Below are 26,092 nucleotides of genomic sequence, written 5' to 3'. Positions count from 1 at the left end.
TGCTTCAAATACACTTTCCGGCACCGGTATCCCTCCCAAATCCTCCACGATGAAGACCGAAGCAAAGAATTCATTTAATTTCTCCGCTATGGCTTTGTCATCCCTGATCGCCCCTTTAACACCACTTTCGTCCAGCGGCCCAACAAATTCTTTAGCTGGCTTCCTGCTTTTAATGTGTCTAAAAAACTTTTTACTATGTATTTTTGCTTCTAACGCTAACTTTTTTTTTCAAAGTCCTTTTTAGCCCTCCTTATCTCCACTTTGCATTTGGCTCGGCATTCCTTATGTTTTATCTTATTATTTTCTGTCGATTCTCTTCTCCATTTTCTCAAGGATTGTTTTTTGGCTTGAATAGCTTCCTTTACCTTACTGCTTAGCCACGCCGGCTAACGTTTGGTCTTTTTTCCTCTTTTTCTAATCCGTGGAATATATTTGTCCTGTACCTCTAGGATGGTGTTTTTGAACAGCATCCATGCCTGATGCAAGTTTTTTCCTGCGAGCTGCTAGTTTTAGTCTTTTTTTCACCGTTTTCCTCATTTTATCGTAATCACCTTTTCTAAAGTTAAACGCTAGTGTATTTGATTTCCTAAGTTCACTTCCTTCAATGCCAATTTCAAAACTAATCATATTGTGATCACTGTTATCAAGCGGCCCTCGCACCCTTACCCCCCGCACTAGATCATGAGCTCCACTAAGGACTAAGTCTAGTATTTTTCCTTCTGTCGGCTCCTGAACCAGCTGTTCCATGAAGCTGTCCTTGATTTCATCAAGAAATTTAATCTCCCTGGCGTGTACTGATGTTACATTAACCCAGTCTATATCCGGATAATTGAAATCACCCATTATTACATTGCCCATTTTATTGGCTTCCCTAATTTCCTTTGACATTGCTGCGTCCATCTGCTCGTCCTGGCCAGGTGTACGGTAGTACACTCCTATTACTGTTTTTTCCCCCTTTTCATGTGGAATTTCAATCCACAAAGATTCCAATAGGGGTTTTGTATCCTGCAATATTTGCAGCCTATCTGAGTCAAGGATCTCAATATGCAGTGCTACCCCTCCTCCAATCCTATCTACCCTATCACTACGATATAATTTGTAGCCCAGTATGACTGTGTCCCACACATTACTCCAAGTGGGGCCTCACCAACGACTTGTGTCTGTTGCTTATGCTCCTATGTCTGGCCACAGATGTTGCCTTGTCAAATTGTTTGTTCACCTTCATATCCTCTGATACCAATACCCCAAAGTCTCTCTCCTGAGAAGAGCTTACTAATCTTTCCCCTCTTTTTCAGTATCTCTCTTTTGGGTTTCTGCACCCCAGGTGCATCACTCTGCACTTCTTGGCATTAACTTTTAACTAAGTATCATACACAGAAACCACTCAGTCTTTTTTTAGAAAATAAAATAAAAAAGAAAAATTAATAAAAAATGGTGTATATTGTGTAATATAAATATTTTTTCTTTTTTATATGCTAATAGTGCTCAGTAGGAGAGGTCACAGGATCGTTTTACAGTATAGTACTGCTAACACCTCTTAAACCATCATAGCACTCCTGCCTTCCTATCCCTACCACCATATATTCTGAGCTGTCCATTATGTTGACAATGTCTGGAAAATATTTGAAAGATAGTTCTACTTAGCTCACTCAAGGGTGCAGGAGTTCACTGGTGAGTCAAACGTCCTGTGGGGATCCCCATCTGTATTGTGAAAATTACAAGAGGACCTTACGAGACTGGGCGTCTAAATGGCAGATGACGTTTAATGTGAGCAAGTGCAAATTGCTGCATGAGGGAAAGAGGAACCCGAATTATAGCTATGTCATGCAAGGTTCCACGTTAGTAGTCACGGACCAAGAAAGGTATCTAGGTGTCGTCGTTGACAATACATTGAAACCTTCTGCTCAGTGTGCTGCTGCGGCTAAGAAAGCAAATAGAATGTTAGGTATTATTAGGAAAGGAATGGAAAACAAAAATGAGGATGTTATAATGCCTTCGTATTGCTCCATGGTGCGACCGCACCTCGAATATTGTGTTCAATTCTGGTTGCTGCATCTCAAAAAAGATATAGTGGAATTAGAAAAGGTGCAGAGAAGGATGACAAAAATGATAAAGGGGATGGGACAACTTCCCTATGAGGAAAGGCTAAAGCGGCTAGGGAGAAAAGGCGGCTGAGGCGAGATACGATAGAGGTCTATAAAATAATGAAGATTCTGTTTACACTTTCCAAAAATACTTGGACTAGGGGGCATTCGATGAAGTTACAAAGTAGTAAATTTAATATCAATCGGAGAAACCTTTTCTTCACTCAATGTGTAATTAAACTCTGGACTTCGTTGCCAGAGAATGTGGTAAAGGTGGTTAGCTTAGCGGAGTTTTAAAAAGGTTTGGACGGCTTCCTAAAGGAAAAGTCCATAGACCGTTATTAAATGGACTTGGGGAAAATCCACTATTTCTGAGATAAGCAGTATAAAATGTTTTGTACTTTTTTGGGATCTTGCCAGGTATTTGTGACCTGGATTGGCCACTGTTGGAAACAGGATGCTGGGCTTGATGGACCTTTGGTCTTTCCAAGTATGGCAATACTTATGCACTTCTGTAACTTCACAGGAATACTGGATCCCAAAGACTTTCTCTTATAATTAAAAAAAAACAAAAACTTAGCTTAAAGTTCTACACCACTTGTGAAGACAATCGTGCAGGAGAAGTCAGTCACACCAACTATGGCTAGAGTTTCTCCATGTAAGCTGTTTCAAGATGTTTATGACATCAGTAGTTTAAACGCAATATGCCTTCAGTTCAAAGGATCCCCCACGTGTTTGTTCACCCCTTCAAAGAAATGTAATAGATTGGTGAGGCAAGATTTCCCTTCACTAAATCCATGTTGGACAGGAGAGGGATTGGAGGGAAGGCCAAGAAACTTTGGCTCAACTCTTGGCCTGGTTTCTGTTCAGACCAGCTTAGGGTTACCATATTTGCCTTCACATAAAAAGAGAACATCAATAGCCGCACACCATCCCCGCCCCTCCCCACATCCCCTCCTGCCCCACCAGGCCCCTGTCACGCCCCTCCCCACACCCATGCCACATAGTCACCTTGATCCCCCCCCCCCAAAAGAAAGCCTCCATCACCCCTACTAACATTCCATCCATGATCCACCTCCCCTCCCCTCTTGTAAAGTGCCTGGTGGCCTAGTGACGGTGATCTTCCAAGACTCGAGAGGCCGCCACTTGAAGTCTCGGCAGCAATTTTGAAGTAGCGCCAGTAGCGAACAGGAGTGGCATCTCCGGGCAGAAAAGAGTGGGGTCCTTTTCTGCCCCGAAGAGGCCACTAGAACACCAGGGCACTAAAGGAAAGGGGGCAAGATGGCGACCGAGTAAGAAATGAAAGAAGCAGCTCTGATCTTACCTGCTTACTTGCTTTGAATAGCATTGTTTCCTTACTACAAAATGCCAAAAAGGAGAGGCAGACAACATGCTAACCCCGCGACACCTGTTCTGCCTGTAGCAGGGACGCTCGACCGCTTCCTCACTCTAGGATCTTTAACAGGTATTCCTTCGTTGCTGGAAAATTTGGGGAGAGGTTTGTCTTCTTTCCGGCTGGAAGAAGAAACATCGTTCAGTCCCGAAACGAAAGGCCCACCTCCTATGCTGGCATTGACCTCAAGGATGGCCCAGGAATCCCTGGATGTACAAGAATCAATGGGGTCTCCAGGAGCGGGCGCCGACTTGAGACGGGAAACGCCAACTTTCCCCGCGATGGAAACGGCAGGTGAAGGAGGAGGAGAAAGAGTCCCTGGGGAAAACCATGAAACACTGTTGACACAACCTGCGGTGGGGTCCAATCTAGAACTGGACTTACCAAGTAAGTCTTTTTTTGCCAAATAAGCCTGACATAACAACTTTAAACAACATATGGGAAGCCTTGGATGGCTTGGAAGCTTCTTTTTCAAAAAAGGTTAGATCTTTAAATCAGCAATTTTACTCTGACTCTGTAAAAATACCAATACTGGAAAACAAATTAACAACCATGAGTAAAGAAACTGAAACAAATACTAAGACAATTCAAAATTGTCAACAAATCCAAGTGAATCTTATTAAAGAAAAAATCTTTTCCTTCAAAACAAAATTGAAATCTTAGAAAATTACCAACGTTCAAATACCCTTAGGTTAATAAACTTTCCGAAGCAAGTTTCAATCTCACCTCTTTTGACCTTTAAAAAATATTTAACTGATGTTTTGAAAATTCTGGAATAGTCACAGCCTCCTATATCAAAAATTTACTATATTTTGCCTTTTGTAAAGAAGGAACTACAACATGGAGAGAGAGTTGATGAACCACTAGCAACTTTAGACATGAACTTAACACAAATACTTGAAGAAGCCAGTGTGGGATTGACAACTGCAACACTTAAGTATCTTTCATACTACAACCTGACAGAGACTGGATACTTAAACAATATTTTTTACATAGAGAACAAGATTTCCTGGATTGTAAAATAAGAATGTATCCAGATGTCTCTAAGACTACACAAAAGAAAAGACAAGAGTTTCTTAAATTGCGCCTGAAAGCTCAGCAATTGGGCGTTTTATTCTGGTTAATCTTTCCCTGCAAATGCGTCTTAAAGTTAAACTCTATCAAATATGGTTTTTTTTGAACCTGAACAGTTAAACTCTTTTTTGGAAACTAAGCTAGCTGAGCCATTCATGTTACAACCAAGGCCTATAACTTCAACTCCGTAATAACTATGAATATTCCTGGGTCTTCTTCTTAACTACAGAAGTAATTTTGTTATTCTATGTTTTTGATTGCCTTAAGAATTGTGTAATGCCCCCTAATAGTTGACTAAAGATGAGAAATAGATCAATACTTTGAAATACCATGTAATATCCTAGTTCCGTAGTTATTATTGACTTATCATCTTTCTCTAATTTCAAGAACTGTACTTGAAGCAAAATGTAAATTTAATTAAAAAAAAAAAAAAAAAGAACACCAGGGCACTGAGGACACCCTGAGGCCCACCAGTGCCAGAGCCAGCCTCAGCCTGTCCGATTGCCTGCAAACCCGGACAGAGGGCTGTCTGGAAAAACCCGCCCAGATGCCCCGTGGTGTCATCAAAAGGAGGACACATACGGGTAAAAACGGACATATGGTAACCCTAGACCAGCTATAGTCAAGGATACTGTAGAGGAAGCATTCAAAATAAGCAAAGAAGAGATTCTGATAGTTGAGATAAAACACTGACACCTATTGGCCAAATTCAAAGTTATGCAACAGATTCTAGAAAGAAATGTGGTTTCTAGCTTTTGGCCAAAGATTGTTGACTCATGGATCAAAATAGTTATAAAATAAGGGAAAAACCTGGGTTGTGAATTAAAGGTCATGATGTTATAGCCCAGTACAGGCTGGTTTTTAATAAACTATATAAGTTGAAAACAATACAGGAACGTAAGACCTTTGAAGTCAGAATGATTGAATATTTTGACACCCAACAGACAGGACTTAACAAGGATTGGGTTTTCTAGCCCATTATAAACCATAAAGTTGTATTGCTCTGTTTATCACTCTCCTCTCAACTACCCACACCCGTCCTGTTAGACTATCAATGAAATGAAATGCTTTGATGTACCCATACATACCTCCTACCCACCCCCACTTTGCTAGACTGTCATTGAAATGCTTTGAAGCTTCACTTATATAAACTATCAACTAACACATTCGCTTATTTCCGATCTGACGACGAAGGGCAACCTTCGAAAGCTAATCAATAAATGTATTAAGTTATGTCCAATAAAAAAGGTATCATTTTATTTTCTTTTCCATGTTTTATTTTGTTTGATTTCTATTGATAACCTATAAGTTGAAAGAAACTGAAATCGCAGGGTCTAATAAAACTGCAAAGAATTCCACCCAAAACTAATAAACCTATATAATGGTTATCAGCAGACTTCCCCACAAAAAAACTCAGTCCTGTCAGAATCTTCATGTGCTCCCTGACATACCCTGCAGATTCAAAATGGATAGTCGTCAAACCTAAAAGTTAGTGGAGTGGACAGAATACATACACCGCAATGTTATAAGCCTTGTTTTATTCTGAAAAGTAGGCTAAAAATCAAGTTTTCATGTTAAACATGCTTTCTCCCTCAATAAACTCACCTCATTTTCCTCATCCCTCCAGCGCAACCTGTATTCCATTCCCGTTACCCTACCCTGTTCATAGCCATGTTGTTCTGTTAAATTTAAAAACAAAAAACACCACATTGGGAAGTACAGGCTGTATCTTTTTTTTTTTTTTGTTACATTTGTACCCCGCGCTTTCCCACTCATGCCAGGCTCAATGCGGCTTACATGGGGCAATGGAGGGTTAGGTGACTTGCCCAGAGTCACAAGGAGCTGCCTGTGCCTGAAGTGGGAATCAAACTCAGTTCCTCAGTTCCCCAGGACCAAAGTCCACCACCCTAACCACTAGGCCACTCCTCCACTCTGTGACAAGAACACTAGACCTATTGCTAGCCCACAATTCATGAGTTTATAAACAGAATTGTATGGAAAATATGACAATTGTGCTCTTGCAGCCCGATGATCAGAAGCTCCGCGCTGTTTCAAACAGCGCTCTAAAATTAGCACCAGAAAAGTTCGGGGTATTAACGTCCCTATAATCAGAGCTAATAGCATGCAAATTTAGGAACACTATTAGCTCTGATCATAGGGGTACTTCTGTGGGAGGATTTTTCCTGGGCATGCGCCCAAGGCATAAACTTCCAGAAGAAGTTGTTTGGCAGGTCTGGGCTGTCAAAAAAAAAAGAACAAAGAACAACCATAACTCAAGCAACAACTACTCCCCTGAATTGGTTATTTCTTTACTTATCATTAGTCTTCTCACTGTTTCATGTACAATTTCTCGATTGCCTTCAAAAAGGCAGAAAATAAATCCTAATAAATAAATAGCAATCCCAGTACATCTATAATATTGTACTGTATAATTGGGTTCTTACAACTAGATTACTCTCTTACGCATTTAATCTCTGTTTATTGTAAGCCACACTGAACTCATGCTTGTTTGGGATAATGTGGAATATAAATGTCACAAATAATAAATTAGATGGACAGCTGGTCACTATCTGGTTGATATTCAAAGGTTCTTATCCAGTTAGTAGTTACTGCCAACTGGATAAGTGCCAGTCAGCCAAATATTCAGCAACACTACCAGCACTGAATATTTGGTGGATTTATTTTTCCTGATGTGGCCAAAGTTAACAACAACAACAACAAAAAAACCTGACTGCCACAGGTTTAATATTGGCCCCTACCTGCTCCCTAAGAGCAAGTTCTTTCTTGTCAAGTGCTACCTAGCAGACACTACTTACCTCTTCTTCACTACTGCTGCTGTCTTCTTGGTCTGCTTCTTCCTCATCTTCTGTTTCACTGCTGGAGCTCTCTTCTTTCAACTCGGTTTTCCAAATGTTTGGAATTGCTTTGCTCTTATGGAATTGAAAGGCTTGCTCCAGAGCTTTAACACAAAGGAAGGAAGGAAATTACACTGCTGCCAATAAAAAACAGGCTAGTTTATTTTGATGACACTAAGGGCTGGATTCAGTAAATGGCACCCTGTGCTATTCTATAAAGATGGCTCCAGGATGAGTACTCTTTACAGAATAGCACTGGGCACTGAATCCCGTGCCCAACCTGATATAATCCTGGTGTGTTTCTGCAGTATTCTATAAAACTGCGCCCAAACTTTCCAGAATGCCCCTGACTGACTCATGCACCTCCTGTGGCCATGGCCCCCTTGCAGTTACGCCCAAATACACTTAAGACGCTATTCTATAACTAGGCGTGTAAGCATGTGTGATCTGCCGTTGCAGTCCCATTTTAGCTCTTTGCATCCGTTAGAACGTGTTTCTGCGCCGAAAGCTGGGCAACAAATTAAGCGTAAATGTGGGCACCATTTATAAAATTTCCTAGTAAATACCAAAAATCTACATATAATGCATAATCATTTACTTCATTTTAATTTTGGGGGGGATATTACTTATTTTGTTAGCTTTTCAGTAATACAATTCAATAAGCATCAGAATTGAGGACAATAAATGCAGGTACACATGGTTTCTTTGATGCACCTGTTCTCCCAAACATTGTTTTGAAAACTGAATTTTCTTTTCCTTGCTTCCACTGCCTCCTCAAAGCCCATTTATTTTCTCAGGCATTTTTGTATGCTTTCAATTTAAAATTTAGTTTCATGTAGCGGGTGGTAGCAGACAATCAGTTGTGTCTGTGTTTCCTGCCCTGTTCTTGAGCTATTCCTTTTTCTCTATCTTTTTTTTTCTCTGGTTGAAAAGTGAGGTGAAGGAAGCTATTAGGGCTAAAAGAAACGCCTTCAGAAAATGGAAGAAGGAACCATCTGAAAATAACAAGAAACAGCATAAGGAGTGTCAAAGCAAATGCAAGGCGCAGATTAAGAAGGCCAAGAGGGAGTATGAAAAAAAGATAGCATTAGAGGCAAAAAAACATAGTAAAACTTTTTTTCGGTATATTAAAAGCAGGAAGCCGGCAAAAGAATCGGTTGGGCCGCTGGATGACCGAGGGGTAAAAGGGGCGATCAAGGAAGACAAAGACGTAGCGGAGAGACTGAATGAATTCTTTGCTTCGGTCTTCACCGAGGAAGATTTGGGTGGGTTACCAGTGTCGGAAATGGTATTTCAAGCGGACGAGTCGGAGAAACTTACTGACTTCACGGTAAACCTGGAGGACGTAATGGGGCAGTTCGGCAAACTGAAGAGTAGCAAATCTCCTGGACCGGATGGTATTCATCCTAGAGTACTGATAGAACTGAAAAACGAGCTTGCGGAGCTACTGCTAGTGATATGCAACTTATCCTTAAAATCGAGCGTGGTACCGGAAGATTGGAGGGTGGCCAATGTAACGCCCATTTTTAAAAAAGGCTCCAGGGGAGATCCGGGAAATTATAGACCGGTGAGTCTGACGTCGGTGCCTGGGAAAATGGTAGAGGCTATTATTAAAAACAAAATTACAGAGCACATCCAAGGACATGGATTACTGAGACCAAGTCAGCATGGCTTTTGTGTGGGGAAATCTTGCCTGACCAATTTACTTCAATTCTTTGAAGGAGTGAACAAACATGTGGACAAAGGGGAGTCGGTTGATATTGTGTATCTGGATTTTCAAAAGGCGTTTGACAAGGTACCTCATGAAAAGCTACAGAGGAAATTGGAGGGTCATGGGATAGGAGGAAATGTCCTAGTGTGGATTAAAAACTGGTTGAAGGATAGAAAACAGAGAGTGGGGTTAAATGGGCAGTATTCACAATGGAGAAGGGTAGTTAGTGGGGTTCCTCAGGGGTCCGTGCTAGGACCGCTGCTTTTTAATATATTTATAAATGATTTAGAGATGGGAGTAACTAGCGAGGTAATTAAATTTGCTGATGACACAAAGTTATTCAAAGTCGTTAAATCACGACAGGATTGTGAAAAATTACATGAGGACCTTACGAGACTGGGAGACTGGGCGGCTAAATGGCAGATGTTTAATGTGAGCAAGTGCAAGGTGATGCATGTGGGAAAAAAGAACCCGAATTATAGCTACGTCATGCAAGGTTCCACGTTAGGAGTTACGGACCAAGAAAGGGATCTGGGTGTCGTCGTCGATAACACACTGAAACCTTCTGCTCAGTGTGCTGCTGCGGCTAAGAAAGCGAATAGAATGTTGGGTATTATTAGGAAAGGTATGGAAAACAGGTGTGAGGATGTTATAATGCCGTTATATCGCTCCATGGTGCGACCGCACCTTGAGTATTGTGTTCAATTCTGGTCGCCGCATCTCAAGAAAGATATAGTAGAATTGGAAAAGGTGCAGCGAAGGGCGACTAAAATGATAGCGGGGATGGGACGACTTCCCTATGAAGAAAGACTAAGGAGGCTAGGGCTATACAGCTTGGAGAAGAGACGGCTGAGGGGAGACATGATAGAGGTATATAAAATAATGAGTGGAGTGGAACAGGTGGATGTGAAGCTTCTGTTCACGCTTTCCAAAAATACTAGGACTAGGGGGCATGCGATGAAACTACAGTGTAGTAAATTTAAAACAAATCGGAGAAAATTTTTCTTCACCCAACGTGTAATTAAACTCTGGAATTCGTTGCCGGAGAAAGTGGTGAAGGCGGTTAGCTTAGCAGAGTTTAAAAAGGGGTTGGACGGTTTCCTAAAGGACAAGTCCATAAACCGCTACTAAACGGACTTGGAAAAATCCAAAATTCCAGGAATAACATGTATAGAATGTTTGTACGTTTGGGAAGCTTGCCAGGTGCCCTTGGCCTGGATTGGCCGCTGTCGTGGACAGGATGCTGGGCTCGATGGACCCTTGGTCTTTTCCCAGTATGGCATTACTTATGTCCCGCCTATTAAATTGGTATTCCTTTCCTGTTGCTCTTATTTTTTTGTATTGTGCACTGCTTTGATTTGTAGAGAAAAGCTCCTGAATAAACAAACATTCCTCCAACCCCCTTCCACAACACCACAGCAAATGCATACCCTCAATATCTATCGCTAAACTACTCTCCCCTTTACTCTGTTATTACTTTTTCACAACTGACATCCACTCCAACATTTTACAAAAGCGCAGACCTTATTGTATTTAATAGCTGTAAACTTGTACATATCATACAACCCATCCATTTCAAAATCACCTGCCACCACTCAGGGTTTAGGGGGGGGGGGGGGGGGGAACCAGTCTCGAGTGGGAGGCAAGCACAAAACGGACAGCCACTAAGCCCAACTGGAACAGCCAGTCCTCCCCTGCTCTGGTATTGCCATATTAAGCAGAGTAGTCTCCAAGGATGAGGCAATCTGTTTCTGACAGAGTTGCAATAACCACTGAAAGATGTATGACCAATACTGTTATCAACCTCACAGTCCCACCAAACACGCTTATACATTACTTTTGGACCACACTTCTTCTAATACCCACCTTCTCCAATCTCCAAACCCTCATGCAACAATACCAGTGTAGCAAACCATCTAAACAATACATTATACCTATTCTCCACAATAATATTGGCCATCCCCAATGCTTGTGTCCCCTGCCACACTCCCTTCCACTTGCTCCTCGACAACTCCCTCACCACATCGGCTTCCCAGGATCTCACAGTTCAGGGGCACTTGTCTTCCAGAATTTAAGCATTGATAAACTTGTGTTATCACCCCTTTTTGAAGTCTTGAGTGGACTGTATATAATGTCTGACCTGCAGATAGGGAAAAGGGTCTCTTGGCTGCAAACTATAATTACAATGCAATTCCCCTAAATCTTTAATCTCTCCCTCCCGTACTATCATCCCAAAACTGCACCACACAAACTAATCCCTTCCCCTCCCAAGTCCGAAATATATCCTGATCCCTTGTAAGGTTAATTTCGGGATTAAAACGTAGGGAAGTATACCAAAAAATTCAAGCAGGAAATAGCAACAGGCAAAAGCATCCATCTCCTCCAATTCGACATGTCTAGTGCATTCGACATGGTAAACCATAATATATTACTAAAGCTACTAGATTACTTCGGGATTGCTGGAAATATACTTAGTCGGATCAAGGGTTTCCTAACCACTAGAACATATCAAGTGAAATCAAACTCAAGCATATCATCATCGTGGAAAGCAGACTGTGGAGTACCTCAAGGATCACCACTATCACCGACATTCTTCAACCTAATGATGACCCCCACTAGCCAAGTCCCTATCCAATCAAGGCCTTAACCCTTTCATCGACACAGAAGATGTCATAATATACATCACTGACAGAAATCACCAATGAAATCAAGGTCAGCTTGAACATCATGGCCTCTTGGACAAATGCATTTCAACTAAAACTCAATAAAGAAAAAACACACTGTCTCATCCTCTCATCCCAATGCAGTGCGGATAACTCCTCAGTACCCGAGATCACACCCTCCCTATCTCAGACAGCCTGAAAATCCTTGGTGTTATACTAGACCGTAACTTAACACTAGATAGCCAAGTGAAATCCACAACAAAGAAAATGTTCCACTCAATGTGGAAACTCAAACGAGTGAAACCATTCTTCCCGAGGAAAATATTGCGCAACTTGATACAATCAATGGTACTAAGTCACTTAGACTACTGCAATGGAATTTATGCGGGATGCAAAGAACAAACCTTAAAGAAACTCCAGACCGCCCAAAACACGGCAGCCAGGCTTATAAAAACACAATTTGATAGCGCAAAACCCCTCCGTGAAAAACTACATTGGCTCCCAATCAAAGAACACATTGCTTCCAAGATCTGCACCCTGGTTCACAAAATCATTTTTGGCGAAGCCCCCTGATACATGACAGACCTCACAGACCTACCAACCAGAAATACATCCGAATCATCACGAACATATCTAAATCTCCACTACTCAAGCTGCAAAGGACTTAAATACAAATCAAATTACGCATCCAGCTTCTCCTACATATGCACAAAACTGTGGAATACACTACCAAAAGCCTTGAAAACAACATACGGGCACCTAAACTTCCAGAAATCACTAAAAACTAACCTGTTTCAAAAGGCTTACCCTACCGACCCAACTTAAATGTCTGAACTCTGCAACACTGCAAAACTAAAGTACGTAATGGACATAAAACAATTCTTACGCGCTACGATTCTTTAATGTGACCATTCCACATGAATCTTATCTTACCAAATCATCACTTTGTATTTGTTCACACCGGAGTCTGCGAAAGCCTCTCCGGTATTATGTAAGCCACATTGAGCCTGCAAATAGGTGGGAAAATGTGGGATACAAATGTAACAAATAAATAAATAAAAGTATTTCTTCCCTTCCATCAGCCACTTTCTAGTTTGCACCCAGATCTTTAAGGCAAGAAGTCTACAGGGACCCCCTTCCTTCACACCTGCCATTCCCCCAGGGAGCCATGGTAAATGCAATAGTGGGACAGCCATCAAATCTCCCTGCTCAAGATCTACTCATTGCTTACACTCCTGCGCTTGCCACTCCAGCAAGGCATGCAACTGCACTGCCTGATAATATTTCTTTAGGTTCAGCACTGCTAGCCCCCCATCCGACTTACTCAAAGAAAAGGTAGTGATTGCCACTCCAAGGCCTTCTCAATAAAACCTAGATAGCTTCTCCTGCCATTTAAACAAAAGCCAATCCTCTATAAGAAAGGGCACAGCTTGGAAAAGGTAAAGAAACCTTGGCAGCATAATCATCGTTATTATCTCAATTTGCTCCATCCAGGATTAGCAAAGTTTATCCCATCTTTCAAGATCAAGATTAATTTTACTTAGCAAACAGCCAAAATTAAGATAAAAAAGATTGGTTCTAGGGCCTCCCAAGTTAATGACCAAATATCACAATAAGGTTTTAAACCAGCGAAAGGGATAGCGTGCCTTAATAATATCCATTAGAACAGGACGCAGGGAGATGTTTAATATTTCAGATTTATGCATATTGAACTATAACTCTCTAATTCCCTCACCACCATGCCCAGGGATTCCTGAGGTCTGGTAAGAGTAAATAAATAAAAGATTGTCCGCATACAGGCTTAACTTATGCTCAACACTATTTGTCACCACCCTAGCTATCTGGTCCTACTCCTACCCCCACTTGCCCGTTCAGAACCCACACCTTATCATCCTCACTTCAACTGTCTCTTATCCCTTATATGTCCTGTCTGTCCTAACCCTTATCCCTTACCTGTCCTGTCTGTCCTAATTAGATTGTAAGCTCTGTCGAACAGGGACTGTATCTCCATGTTCAAGTGTAAAGCGCTGCGTACGTCCAGTAGCGCTATAGAAATGATAAGTAGTAGTAGTAGTAATATTGCCCCCAGCTAGGGGTTCAATTACTAAGGCAAACATAGGGGAAAATAGGCACTCCTACCTAGTCCCTCTAAAAAGCCTCTGAACAGCTACAATTAATCCTGATTGATGCAGAGGGGGTATTATAAACTGCACTAATCCATCCCGCCAATCTGGGCCCCAGCCCCATTTTATCAAGAACTTGAAACACAAAAGGTCACAAGACCCAGATCAAAGGCCTTTTCAGTGTCAATCGAGAGTAGAACTAAATCAGCCTTATTCTATTTTGTTCTAGCCATTAGGTTAAGAACATGATGAATGCCATCTCCTGTGTGTCTGCCTTGTATAAAGCCCGACTGGTCTGGGTGAACTAGCTTTGGAGCCCAAGTTATTAATCGTGCAAACAATATCCAAGCAAAGATTTTTGTGTCTATACCAACTGGATGTAACTCCCACCACCCCATCCACTACATTAAGAGATTTCAAAAATGTTTGCAATACCCGTATGTCCCTTTTATTATATAATGCCCCCTGCCCCTCATTAGGTATATAGCGAATGCTACATACCTGTAGAAGGTATTCTCCGAGGACAGCAGGCTGATTGTTCTCGGAAACTTCATTAGCAAAGGCCTTTGCTAGTCCTCGCGCGCCCATGCGCACCGCGCATGCGCGGCCGTCTTCCCGCCCGAACCGGCTCGTGTTCGTCAGTCCCATATGTAGCAAGACAAAACAAGGGAAGAAACAACTCCAAAGGGGAGGCGGGCGGGTTTGTGAGAACAATCAGCCTGCTGTCCTCGGAGAATACCTTCTACAGGTATGTAGCATTCACTTTCTCCGAGGACAAGCAGGCTGCTTGTTCTCACTGATAGGGTATCCCTAGCCCCCAGGCTCACTCAAAACAACAAACATGGTCAATTGGGCCTCGCAACAGCGAGGACATAACTGAGATTGACCTAACAATTTTTCCAACTAACTGAGAGTGTAGCATGGAACAGAATAAAACATGGGCCTAGGGCGGTGGAGTTGGATCCTAAACCCCGAACAGATTCTGAAGTACTGACTGCCCGAACCGACTGTCGCGTCGGGTATCCTGCTGCAGGCAGTAATGAGATGTGAATGTGTGGACAGATGACCACGTCGCAGCTTTGCAAATCTCTTCAATAGTGGCTGACTTCAAGTGGGCTACCGACGCTGCCATGGCTCTAACATTATGAGCCGTGACATGACCCTCAAGAGCCAGCCCAGCCTGGGCGTAAGTGAAGGAAATGCAATCTGCTAGCCAATTGGATATGGTGCGTTTCCCCACAGCCACTCCCCTCCTGTTGGGATCAAAAGAAACAAACAATTGGGCGGACTGTCTGTTGGGCTGTGTCCGCTCCAGATAGAAGGCAATGCTCTCTTGCAGTCCAATGTGTGCAGCTGACGTTCAGCAGGGCAGGAATGAGGATGGGGAAAGAATGTTGGCAAGACAATTGACTGGTTCAGATGGAACTCCGACACAATCTTTGGCAAGAACTTAGGGTGAGTGCGGAGGACTACTCTGTTATGATGAAATTGGTGTAAGGGGCCTGGGCTACCAGGGCCTGAAGCTCACTGACTCTACGAGCTGAAGTAACTGCCACCAAGAAAATGACCTTCCAGATCAAGTACTTCAGATGGCAGGAGTTCAGTGGCTCAAAAGGAGGTTTCATCAGCTGGGTGAGAATGACATTGAGATCCCATGACACTGTAGGAGGTTTGGCAGGGGGCTTTGACAAAAGCAAACCTCTCATGAAGCGAACAACTAAAGGCTGTCCCGAGATCGGCTTACCTTCCACACGGTAATGGTATACACTGATTGCACTAAGGTGAACCCTTACAGAGTTGGTCTTGAGACCAGACTCAGACAAGTGCAGAAGGTATTCAAGCAGGGTCTGTGTAGGACAAGAGCGATGATCTAGGGCCTTGCTGTCACACCAGACGGCAAACCTCCTCCATAGAAAGAAGTAACTCCTCTTAGTGGAATTTTTCCTGGAAGCAAGCAAGATGCGGGAGACACCCTCTGACAGACCCAAAGAGGCAAAGTCTACGCTCTCAACATCCAGGCCGTGAGAGCCAGAGACTAGAGGTTGGGATGCAGAAGCGCCCCTTCGTCCTGTGTGATGAGGGTCGGAAAACACTCCAATCTCCACGGTTCTTCGGAGGACAACTCCAGAAGAAGAGGGAACCAGATCTGACGCGGCCAAAAAGGAGCAATCAGAATCATGGTGCCTCGGTCTTGCTTGAGTTTCAACAAAGTCTTCCCCACCAGAGGTATGGGAAGATAAGCATACAGCAGACCCTCCCCCCAGTCCAGGAGGAAGGCATCCGATGCCAGTCTGCCGTGGGCCTGAAGCCTGGAACAGAACTGAGGGACTTTGTGGTTGGCTCGAGATGCAAAGAGATCTACCAAGGGGGTGCCCCACACCTGGAAGATCTGGCGCACTACTCGGGAATTGAGCGACCACTCGTGAGGTTGCATAATCCTGCTCAGTCTGTCAGCCAGACTGTTTACGCCTGCCAGATATGTGGCTTGGAGCACCATGCCGTGACGGCGAGCCCAGAGCCACATGCTGACGGCTTCCTGACACAGGGGGAGAGATCCGGTGCCCCCCTGCTTGTTGATGTAATACATGGCAACCTGGTTGTCTGTCTGAATTTGGATAATTTGGTGGGACAGCCAATCTCTGAAAGCCTTCAGAGCGTTCCAGACCGCTCGCAACTCCAGAAGATTGATCTGCAGATCGCGTTCCTGGAGGGACCAGCTTCCCTGGGTGTGAAGCCCATCGACATGAGCTCCCCACCCCAGGAGAGACGCATCCATAGTCAGCACTTTTTGTGGCTGAGGAATTTGGAAAGGACGTCCCAGAGTCAAATTGGACCAAATCGTCCACCAATACAGGGATTTGAGAAAACTCGTGGACAGGTGGATCACGTCTTCTAGATCCCCAGCAGCCTGAAACCACTGGGAAGCTAGGGTCCATTGAGCAGATCTCATGTGAAGGCGGGCCATGGGAGTCACATGAACTGTGGAGGCCATGTGGCCCAGCAATCTCAACATCTGCCGAGCTGTGATCTGCTGGAATGCTCGCACCCGCGAGACGAGGGACAACAAGTTGTTGGCTCTCGTCTCTGGGAGATAAGCACGAGCCGTCCGAGAATCCAGCAGAGCTCCTATGAATTCGAGTCTCTGTACTGGGAGAAGATGGGACTCTGGATAATTTATCACAAACCCCAGTAGCTCCAGGAGGCGAATAGTCATCTGCATGGACTGTAGAGCTCCTGCCTCGGATGTGTTCTTCACCAGCCAATCGTCGAGATATGGGAACACGTGTACCCCCAGCCTGCGAAGTGCCGCTGCTACTACAGCCAAGCACTTCGTGAACACTCTGGGCGCAGAGGCGAGCCCAAAGGGTAGCACACAGTACTGGAAGTGACGTGTGCCCAGCTGAAATCGCAGATACTGTCTGTGAGCTGGCAGTATCGGGATGTGCGTGTAGGCGTCCTTCAAGTCCAGAGAGCATAGCCAATCGTTTTCCTGAATCATGGGGAGAAGGGTGCCCAGGGAAAGCATCCTGAACTTTTCCTTGACCAGATATTTGTTCAGGGCCCTTAGGTCTAGGATGGGACGCATCCCCCCTGTTTTCTTTTCCACAAGGAAGTACCTGGAATAGAATCCCAGGCCCGGATGGCACGGGCTCGACCGCATTGGCGCTGAGAAGGGCGGAGAGTTCCTCTGCAAGTACCTGCTTGTGCTGGAAGCTGTAAGACTGAGCTCCCGGTGGACAATTTGGAGGTTTTGAGGCCAAATTGAGGGTGTATCCTTGCCGGACTATTTGAAGAACCCACTGATCACAGGTTATGAGAGGCCACCTTGGTGGAAAAACTTTCAACCTTCCTCCGACCGGCAGATCGCCCGGCACTGACACTTGGATATCGGCCATGCTCTGCTGGAGCCAGTCAAAAGCTCGTCCCTTGCTTTTGCTGGGGAGCCGAGGGGCCTTGCTGAGGTGCACGCTGCTGACGAGAGCGAGCGTGCTGGGGCTTAGCCTGGGCCGCAGGCTGTCGAGAAGGAGGATTGTACCTACGCTTACCAGAAGAGTAGGGAACAGTCTTCCTTCCCCCATAAAAACGTCTACCTGTGGAGGTAGAAGCTGAAGGCTGCCGGCGGGAGAACTTGTCGAAAGCGGTATCCCGCTGGTGGAGCTGCTCTACCACCTGTTCGACCTTCTCTCCAAAAATATTGTCCGCACGGCAAAGCGAGTCCGCAATCCGCTGCTGGATCCTATTCTCCAGGTCGGAGGCACGCAGCCATGAGAGTCTGCGCATCACCTTGAGCAGTGGCCCTGGACGCAACATCAAAGGTGTCATACACCCCTCTGGCCAGGAATTTTCTGCACGCCTTCAGCTGCCTGACCACCTCCTGAAATGGCTTGGCTTGCTCAGGAGGGAGCTTGTCCACCAAGCCCGCCAACTGCCGCACATTGTTCCGCATGTGTATGCTCGTGTAGAGCTGGTAAGACTGAATTTTGGCCACGAGCATAGAGGAATGGTAGGCCTTCCTCCCAAAGGAGTCTAAGGTTCTAGAGTCTTTGCCCGGGGGCGCCGAAGCATGCTCTCTAGAACACTTAGCCTTCTTTAGGGCCAAATCCACAACTCCAGAGTCGTGAGGCAACTGAGTGCGCATCAGCTCTGGGTTCCCATGGATCCAGTACTGGGACTCGATCTTCTTGGGAATGTGGGGATTACTTAAAGGCTTGGTCCAGTTCGCCAGCAATGTCTTTTTTAGGACATGATGCATGGGTACTGTGGACGCTTCCTTAGGTGGAGAAGGATAGTCCAGGAGCTCAAACATTTCAGCCCTGAGCTCGTCCTCCACAACCACCCAGAAGGGGATGGCCGTAGACATCTCCCGGACAAAGGCCGCAAAAGACAGACTCTCGGGAGGAGAAAGCTGCCTTTCAGGGGAGGGAGTGGGATCAGAAGGAAGGCCATCAGACTCCTTGTCAGAGAAATATCTGATGTCCTCCTCCTCCTCCCACGAGGCCTCACCATCAGTATCAGACACAAGTTCACGAACCTGTGTCTGAAGCCGTGCCCGGCTCGACTCCGTGGAACCACGGCCACGGTGGGAGCGTCGAGAGGTAGACTCCCTCGCCCGCACCGGCGAAGCTCCCTCCGCCGACGTCGTCGGGGAGCCTTCCTGGGAGGCGACCGCAGTCAGTACCGCAAGCGGCACCGATGTCGGAGACCTCACCCCAGGCAAGGGGCCAGCCGGCGCGTCACTCGATGGTACCGGTGGCGCAAGCACCCCCGGTACCGGAGGGGAAGGGCGCAACAGCTCTTCCAGGATCTCTGGGAGAACGGCCCGGAGACTCTCGTGCAGGGCGGCTGTGGAGAAAGAAATGGAAGCCGATGCAGGAGTCGATGTCAGAGTCTGTTCCGAGCGTGGAGGCTGTTCTGGGCTGTCCAAGGTGGAGCGCATCGACACCTCCTGAATAGAGGGTGAGCGGTCCTCCTGGTGCCGATGCCTGCTGGGTGCCGACTCCCTCGGCGACCCAGAGCTCTCGGTACCGACGCGGGAAGGAGACCGGTGTCGATGCTTCTTTGACTTTTTCAAACGAAGCATGTCACCGGAGCTTCCCGGTACCGACGAGGAGGACGTAGAATCCAGCCATCGCTTCCTCGGGGCCAAGGCCGAAAAAGGTCGGTCTCGGGGGGGCTGTACTGTAGGAGCCCTCAGGGTAGGGGGAGACCCACCCGAAGGCTCACCGCCACCAGCAGGGGAATGGACAGCCCTCACCTGCACTCCAGACGAAGCACCACCGTCCGACGACATCAGCACTAGTGGAGGTCCCGGTACCACCGACGCCGACGCAGCCTTCCGATGTCTTGGCCACGACGATGCAGAGGGTCGATGCCTCGATGCAATCGATACTGTCGCGGCCGAGAGCGGAGGTCTTGACGCTGTCGATGTCGACGCACTCGATACTCCCGGTGCCGATGCCGACGAAGAGCCCGAGAACAAAACGTTCCACTGGGCCAATCTCGCTACCTGAGTCCTTCTCTGTAAAAGGGCGCAAAGACTGCAGGCGGTGCCCAGCCCCCAGACACTGAAGACACGACGCGTGCCTATCAGTGAGCGAGATTACCCGGGCGCACTGGGTGCACTTTTTGAAGCCGCTGGGAGACTTCGATGACATGGGCGGAAAAATCACGCCGGCGAAATCAAAACTCGTAATTGCGGTAAGGCACCAAAAAGAGGGGGAGAAAAAAACTCAACCCGAGGTCTCAAAGGGGCCTACCCCGAAAACGAAAGAAAACTTATTGGGGCCAAAAACTAGAAATACGGGGAAGGGAAAAAGACCGAAAGGCCCTTCTCCGAAATCCCTTTTTTTTTTTTTAGAGCAAAAAAGTCAAAAGACGTGCGAGGGTCAACTTAAGGGGTGCGAACGGCGCAAACACGACCATACCGAGCGCGGACAAAAGAAGACTGATGAACACGAGCCGGTTCGGGCGGAAAGACGGCCACGCATGCGCGGTGCGCATGGGCGCGCGAGGACTAGCAAACGCCTTTGCTAGTGAAGTTTCCGATTGGAGGGGCTGCCGTGGACGTCACCCATCAGTGAGAACAAGCAGCCTGCTTGTCCTCGGAGAAAAATATTTACGAGCGAATATCAGATATTATGAATTGCTAGCATCACCATAATATAGCATCCCTGAGGTCTCACTGTCTTCCGTATCTCTACAGGGAGACCTTTGGCAAACAACATGCCCAGCAGGGCCAGTGCTAGGGTTTCTGACGCCCACCTTCAGCCTATTAGTCGGCATCCCCTACCCATCCAGCATCTCCTCTCTCTCCTTTCTTCTCCCAACCTCTTCCCTCCCCCCTTCTAGCACCTTCTCTCTCCCCTCCCCTCAGTGAGAGCAACACAAACTCCTCCACTACCAGACACCTGCCCCCAGTGCTTTTTTTTGTAGGAAAAAAGGTACTGGTACTCATTATGGATAACCTTAGGGGTGGGATCACTATGGCTCCACCCCTACAGTAGCTACACCCCTTTTACCAACCATGGCGCACATAAACAGGCATCATTGAAAATATTACACCAGTATAGGAGAAGAAAAATAACTCGTGTATTTTGTTTTTCATTATGAATAACTTCTGAAAGTTGTTACAGCTCCAGTATACCCAAAATGACACAAACCAAATTAGCATACAGACCAGGAATTAGGAGAACAGTCTTGTTAAATCTGAAACACAATATGTTATCAAAATCTCAGAACCCAACAAACAGATCCCTATTCAGACACTTGGCCTTGCAGTCACACATGCAGAACACAGATAGCCCCTCTTCAAATTCTTCAAAAAATAACCTGAAATCCTAAGATGCTAGACTGTGCATGCAGCACAATACCAGAAAAACAGAAAGAAACACATTGCTATACACTGCAAAATATGACAGCAGATGTAAATTCTCAAATTGGACATATTCCAAACACTAAAATAAAAATAAAATGATTTTTTTCTACCTTTGTCTGCTGACTTTGTTTTTCTGAACATGTTGGTCCCACTCTCTGATTCTGATGCTCTCTATCTGTTCTCTTAACTTCATTTCCAGGGCTTCCTTTCCATTTATTTCTTTACTTTCCTCCTTTCTTTTTAATTTGTTGCCCTACATCCGTTAAGTAAAAGCTGGGTCCTCCGCAGACTTGGAGGAGGTATAGAGTGGATCCAGCTTTTGCCTATTTTCTTCATCAATGTGCAGTTTTTCTCCTCTCTTTCCTTTCCCTCACCTCCATCAGTATGCATCTCTTTCTTCTCTCTTCCCTCCCCATCTCCTTCCTCTCCCTTCCCTCTCCTCCATTCATAAGCATCTCCTTCCTCTCTTCCCTCTCCTCCATCCATGTCCAGCATTTTTACTCTCTCTCCTCCCCTACATCCATGTTCATCTCACTTCCTCTCTCTTCCCTCCCCTCCATCCCTCAGTTCCCCAACAGCCCTCTGTTTTGTTCCTGCCGCCCTGCGTTTAAATCTGTTTTATTTTACCTCAAAGTCAAAGCTCCAGCAGTGAAAGAAGCAGGCTCACCTCAAGGCTTCCCTTTTCTCTCAGTGTTCCGCCTTCCTCTGCAGTAATTTCCTGTTTCCATGAGGCCGGGACACTGTGATGGAGGTGAAGGCTCAAGGCCAGCCTGCTTCTTTCCGTGGTGTCACCGCTGCCTCTTTGACATTGAGGTAAAACAGATTTAAATGTAGAGCGGCAGGAATAAAAAGGGGGCTGTTTTGGGACAAGAGGGAGAGCAATTGGGGGCTGGGGTTAGAACTTGGGCTCTAAAGGGGGGAAGGTGGGGGCTGGGACAAATCACTGGACATGGATGGGAAGGGAGGGCAGAGGAGAATCACTGGACATGGGAGAGGAGGGCAGGGGAGAGAGGAGAATTGCTAAACATTGATACAACTACTTATACTAATCATTTCTATAGCGCTACTAGATGTACGCAGCGCCGTACACATTATATGCAGGTACTTTCTCTGTCCCTTGAGGGCTCACAATGAGGGGAGGGCAGGGGAGAGAGAACAATTGCTTGACATGGATGGAGGGGAGAGAGGAGAGTTGCTGGACATGGATAGATTGAGGGGAGGAGAAATGCTGGACCCATGGAGGGGTCTGTGAGCCGCCGGCGGTGACAAGAATGGCTTGTGGCGCTCTCCAGAGATCTGCGCCCCCCTGCCAGCCCCCGTTTCTTACCCATTAGAAGACCACAAAGTAAGAGGGAATCACGAGTCCCACAGCAAATTCTCATGGAATTTCAATAAATGAGTTTCCTGCACAAAGCACATAGAACTCTACAGTCTGTGCAGTTCATGGAAGAAAGGGCAAATTAAGTCCCTTAATATTATAGGTCATTATTTTCAAGCCTCCAGTTCCCATAATATAAACACGAACTCAGCACTACTACTCTGTGAGGGGGCATAGAGAACACTACCCCTCACCCTTAAGAATGATCCCTCAGGTACTGAGAGTCACCATAAAACCCTTAGTCCCACCTTAGGGAGGAAGTAAGATGGAGGGGTGGAGCCAAAAGAAAAGGAACCAGGAACTATAAAAGACAGCGCCAGAATAGGGTTAAAAAGGCCCAGGGATGGAAGAAGTGATCTCCAGCATACACCTTCACTATGTACATCTAGCTACTATGACGTGGATGAGGTAAGCCAGCTTTTTCAATTGGATACTTGTGAACCTGGCTCTGAGGTGTTGAGAATTGGGGGGTCCCGAGCCCCCACAAGAAGGCTAGAGTGACCTTAATCTGACTCCATCTCTAAATAACACTAGTACCGGGGTAATCAAGGAGTTATTGCCTCTAAGGGAGACGTTAGGTCTAAGGAAAAGATACCAGCCTTATGACAAACTGGATTTAGGCTACAGGTTATACAATGCAGTGAATGATAGCCTGATGTAGCAAAAGCATTTATACTTACAGCCCTTCATCATTAAGTGAAGCCCACAAATCATCATTTGGAATGAGGAGTTTATTTGCTAAGGTATAAGTCAAATCAGTGATGGACAACAGGCATTGTACAATCAATTAATTATAGGAATATGATAAGCTGCAAACAGGTGTCAATTATTTGCTAATCTTTTATAATTTATTTTACCAATTAGAGGTTTTACAAAGGAAAGCAATTAGGTAATTTGTCAATTCTGCTGGACACATTGGTTTCCCTTGGAGAGAGAGTGGCAACCCTATTCTCTCTAACTCAAACCAGGAAATACCCGGATTTTTATAGGTGCCCTCAGGATATGGATAATATGACAGTAGATATACCTGATTGGATTTATGCTAATGTCATGGTTGTCACTGATTGGCTCATGCTAATGAGTAGCTTCTATCTTGCTACGCCTTTCCTTTCTCACACCAGCTGACCACAATCCTGCTCACAGGAAGTCTCCCTCCTCTCTGGAACAGCTAGTTCCCTATTTTCTTTGCACCTGCTATGACTCACTTATTTCTCAACTTGTTTTTCTAACTTACATTAGAGAAAATTCCACTTTGTAACAGATACGGGCTTCCATTTTGTGTTGAAATCCTCCATTTTGTTTCCATATCTACTGACTTAACTTTTAGGCCTCAATCTGGGCTACAAACTAGGCCATACTTTTCCAGGAAGCTCCCAGTTATGTCAGCCATCAGATTTCTGACTCAGCCAAGGTCTGTAATGGCCTGAGCTCTATGACTGGGCCCGCCACCATTCCAGTGGGGGGGTCTCTGGCTGTACCATAATTATACATTCCCCACTTGTCACCCCCTCTGGGGAGGGGTGACACAAAGCTCGTCAAGCTCGTCATCATCCATTCCAGAAGGTGGCAAGCTATCAAACGAGAGGGGGAGTTTTGGTCTTACAAATTGCTAGAAGGTATGGTGCAAGATAGGAAACTTCATTCTCAGGTGATATATTATTTGGGCATATGGAATTCCCTTTTTATTACCCAACCCCTTGGGCCTTAATCTTGATGTTACCCCTCTTGAGGTAATAGCAATTTCAGGTGGATCATACTAATAAACACTTTCTATGGCTTCTATTATATCTGTTGCATAGCGCATGGACAGATAATCTAATGTATCTATCTCAGTGGTCTTGGGAAGGAATAGTGGTTTTGATTAAGCATTGTTATGGGCTCAACAAATATATGGTTAGTACTCTGATTGCAGGCTGTTTTAGGTTGTAGGTATTCAGAATCCTTAAACAAGTATGAGGTTGTCTTATACAGCAAAAAGGGTCAATCCTAGGAAAATTTATATTAACAAAGGTCATGCATGGATTTTGACATATGCATAATGACCTGGAAGTATGGGAAGCATTTTATATATCCGTTACCCCACTTGGAGCTTAGTCAAAGTTAAACAAATGCATAACTGGTTGATACTAACAGGGTTTACACCTACATTATGATCTCATAGCCAGTATTAGGGTTTGATGTTACCCTTGTATCTGAGCCATATCAACTTCAATTTAAATTACATAAACAGAAATAACGGGAAAACTCTTAGAAAAACAATTAGAACAAAAAAGGAAATAATAGGAAAATAAAAATAAAACCTTTTCAATATCTAGACAGGATTACTGCTAAACTGAAAATAAAACGAAATATGAATCTATAATGTCCATAAACAGCAACAGTAAATCTCAAATTAAGTATCCGTTCTGAATTCTCTTTCATCGATCATGGTTGAGGCGGTGGAAGCGCTGAAGAATCTGGACGGAGATCTGGGTTTTCAGGCTGGCCTGCTGAAGGAAGTGGCCGGTCTTGAGATGGTTAAGCTGGTAACATCTGGTTCTGCGGCTGAGTAAACCCGTATATCTTTCACATGGACCCAAGACTTGTGGTCCAGTAGTTTGCAAGGTGTAAAGAGAGAATCAGAAAAACTTTAGAGACCGTATTTGGGCCGTGGTACAGGCCATGGACTGTGTTCTGGCCTTGCTAGCCACAAGCCCTTATCAAGACGTTTTCCTCTGAATTAAAGACTCTACCTTTTTGTTCATGACCCTGTGAAGCAACAGGCCTCAGGCTTAGTAAATAAAGCAATTTACCTTATTTCCCCAACCTTGCCTGGCTCTGTTATTTGGAGGCCTACGTTCAACCCTCACTCACAGTTTCACATGTGACACCAGTGAGAATTAGAGCTTGTCCTGCCAAAGGAAGCCAGGAATCTTGAATTCCGGGGCTCTGGACCTGTCACAGAAACTACGCTGGAATACTGGGCAAAAGGGGTTAGCCTGGGAGTATATCTAGTGCTAGCCAGGCAGGTTTTAGTTTTGATTATTTTTGTAGTATATGCTTCTGGGTGCTAATGCTATAGCAAAAACATGGAAAGGCTACTCCAGGCTTTAGTGGAGGGCCAGCAAAACCAGCAACAGCAGTTTTTGCAGGTGCATTTTGAGTAGCAGCTATTGCAGAAGCTGGTAGAGCTACAACAGGGATCCCAGGCAGAAGCAGGGATGGCTCTCCAGGCACCCTCCGGTTCCAGTATTAAAGAAGATGGTGCTGGATGATTAACCGGACTATTTCCTAATGAACTTTTAAAGGACAGCCCGCCTCGCTGGTTGGCCAGATTATTTAAGGAATTTACTAATTGGTACCAGCCAAACCACATTTCGGAAGGGGTCCTTGCAAGTTAAAGAAACCTCCCAGAGCTTCTTCTACTGACTCAAGGTGTAATGGTATCAGTTTATTA

General features: G+C 45.2%; 1 protein-coding gene across 2 annotated transcripts in view; it reads right to left on the bottom strand.

Moving 5' to 3' along the window:
- Positions 1-26,092, bottom strand: part of ARID4B (AT-rich interaction domain 4B) — a 1,313,885-nt gene that overhangs the window by 635,334 nt on the left and 652,459 nt on the right. For both annotated transcript variants that reach the window (XM_030198147.1, XM_030198148.1), the window contains exon 11: positions 7,368-7,510. In XM_030198147.1, the coding sequence (XP_030054007.1) occupies positions 7,368-7,510 (143 nt within the window). The remainder of the gene's footprint in view (positions 1-7,367; positions 7,511-26,092) is intronic.

The sequence above is a fragment of the Microcaecilia unicolor genome, chromosome 3 (assembly GCF_901765095.1).
Source record: "Microcaecilia unicolor chromosome 3, aMicUni1.1, whole genome shotgun sequence".
Classification (NCBI taxonomy): Eukaryota; Metazoa; Chordata; class Amphibia; order Gymnophiona; family Siphonopidae; genus Microcaecilia; species Microcaecilia unicolor.
The sequence above is the reverse complement of the archived record's forward strand: the minus strand, read 5'-3'. Positions and strand labels throughout refer to the sequence as shown.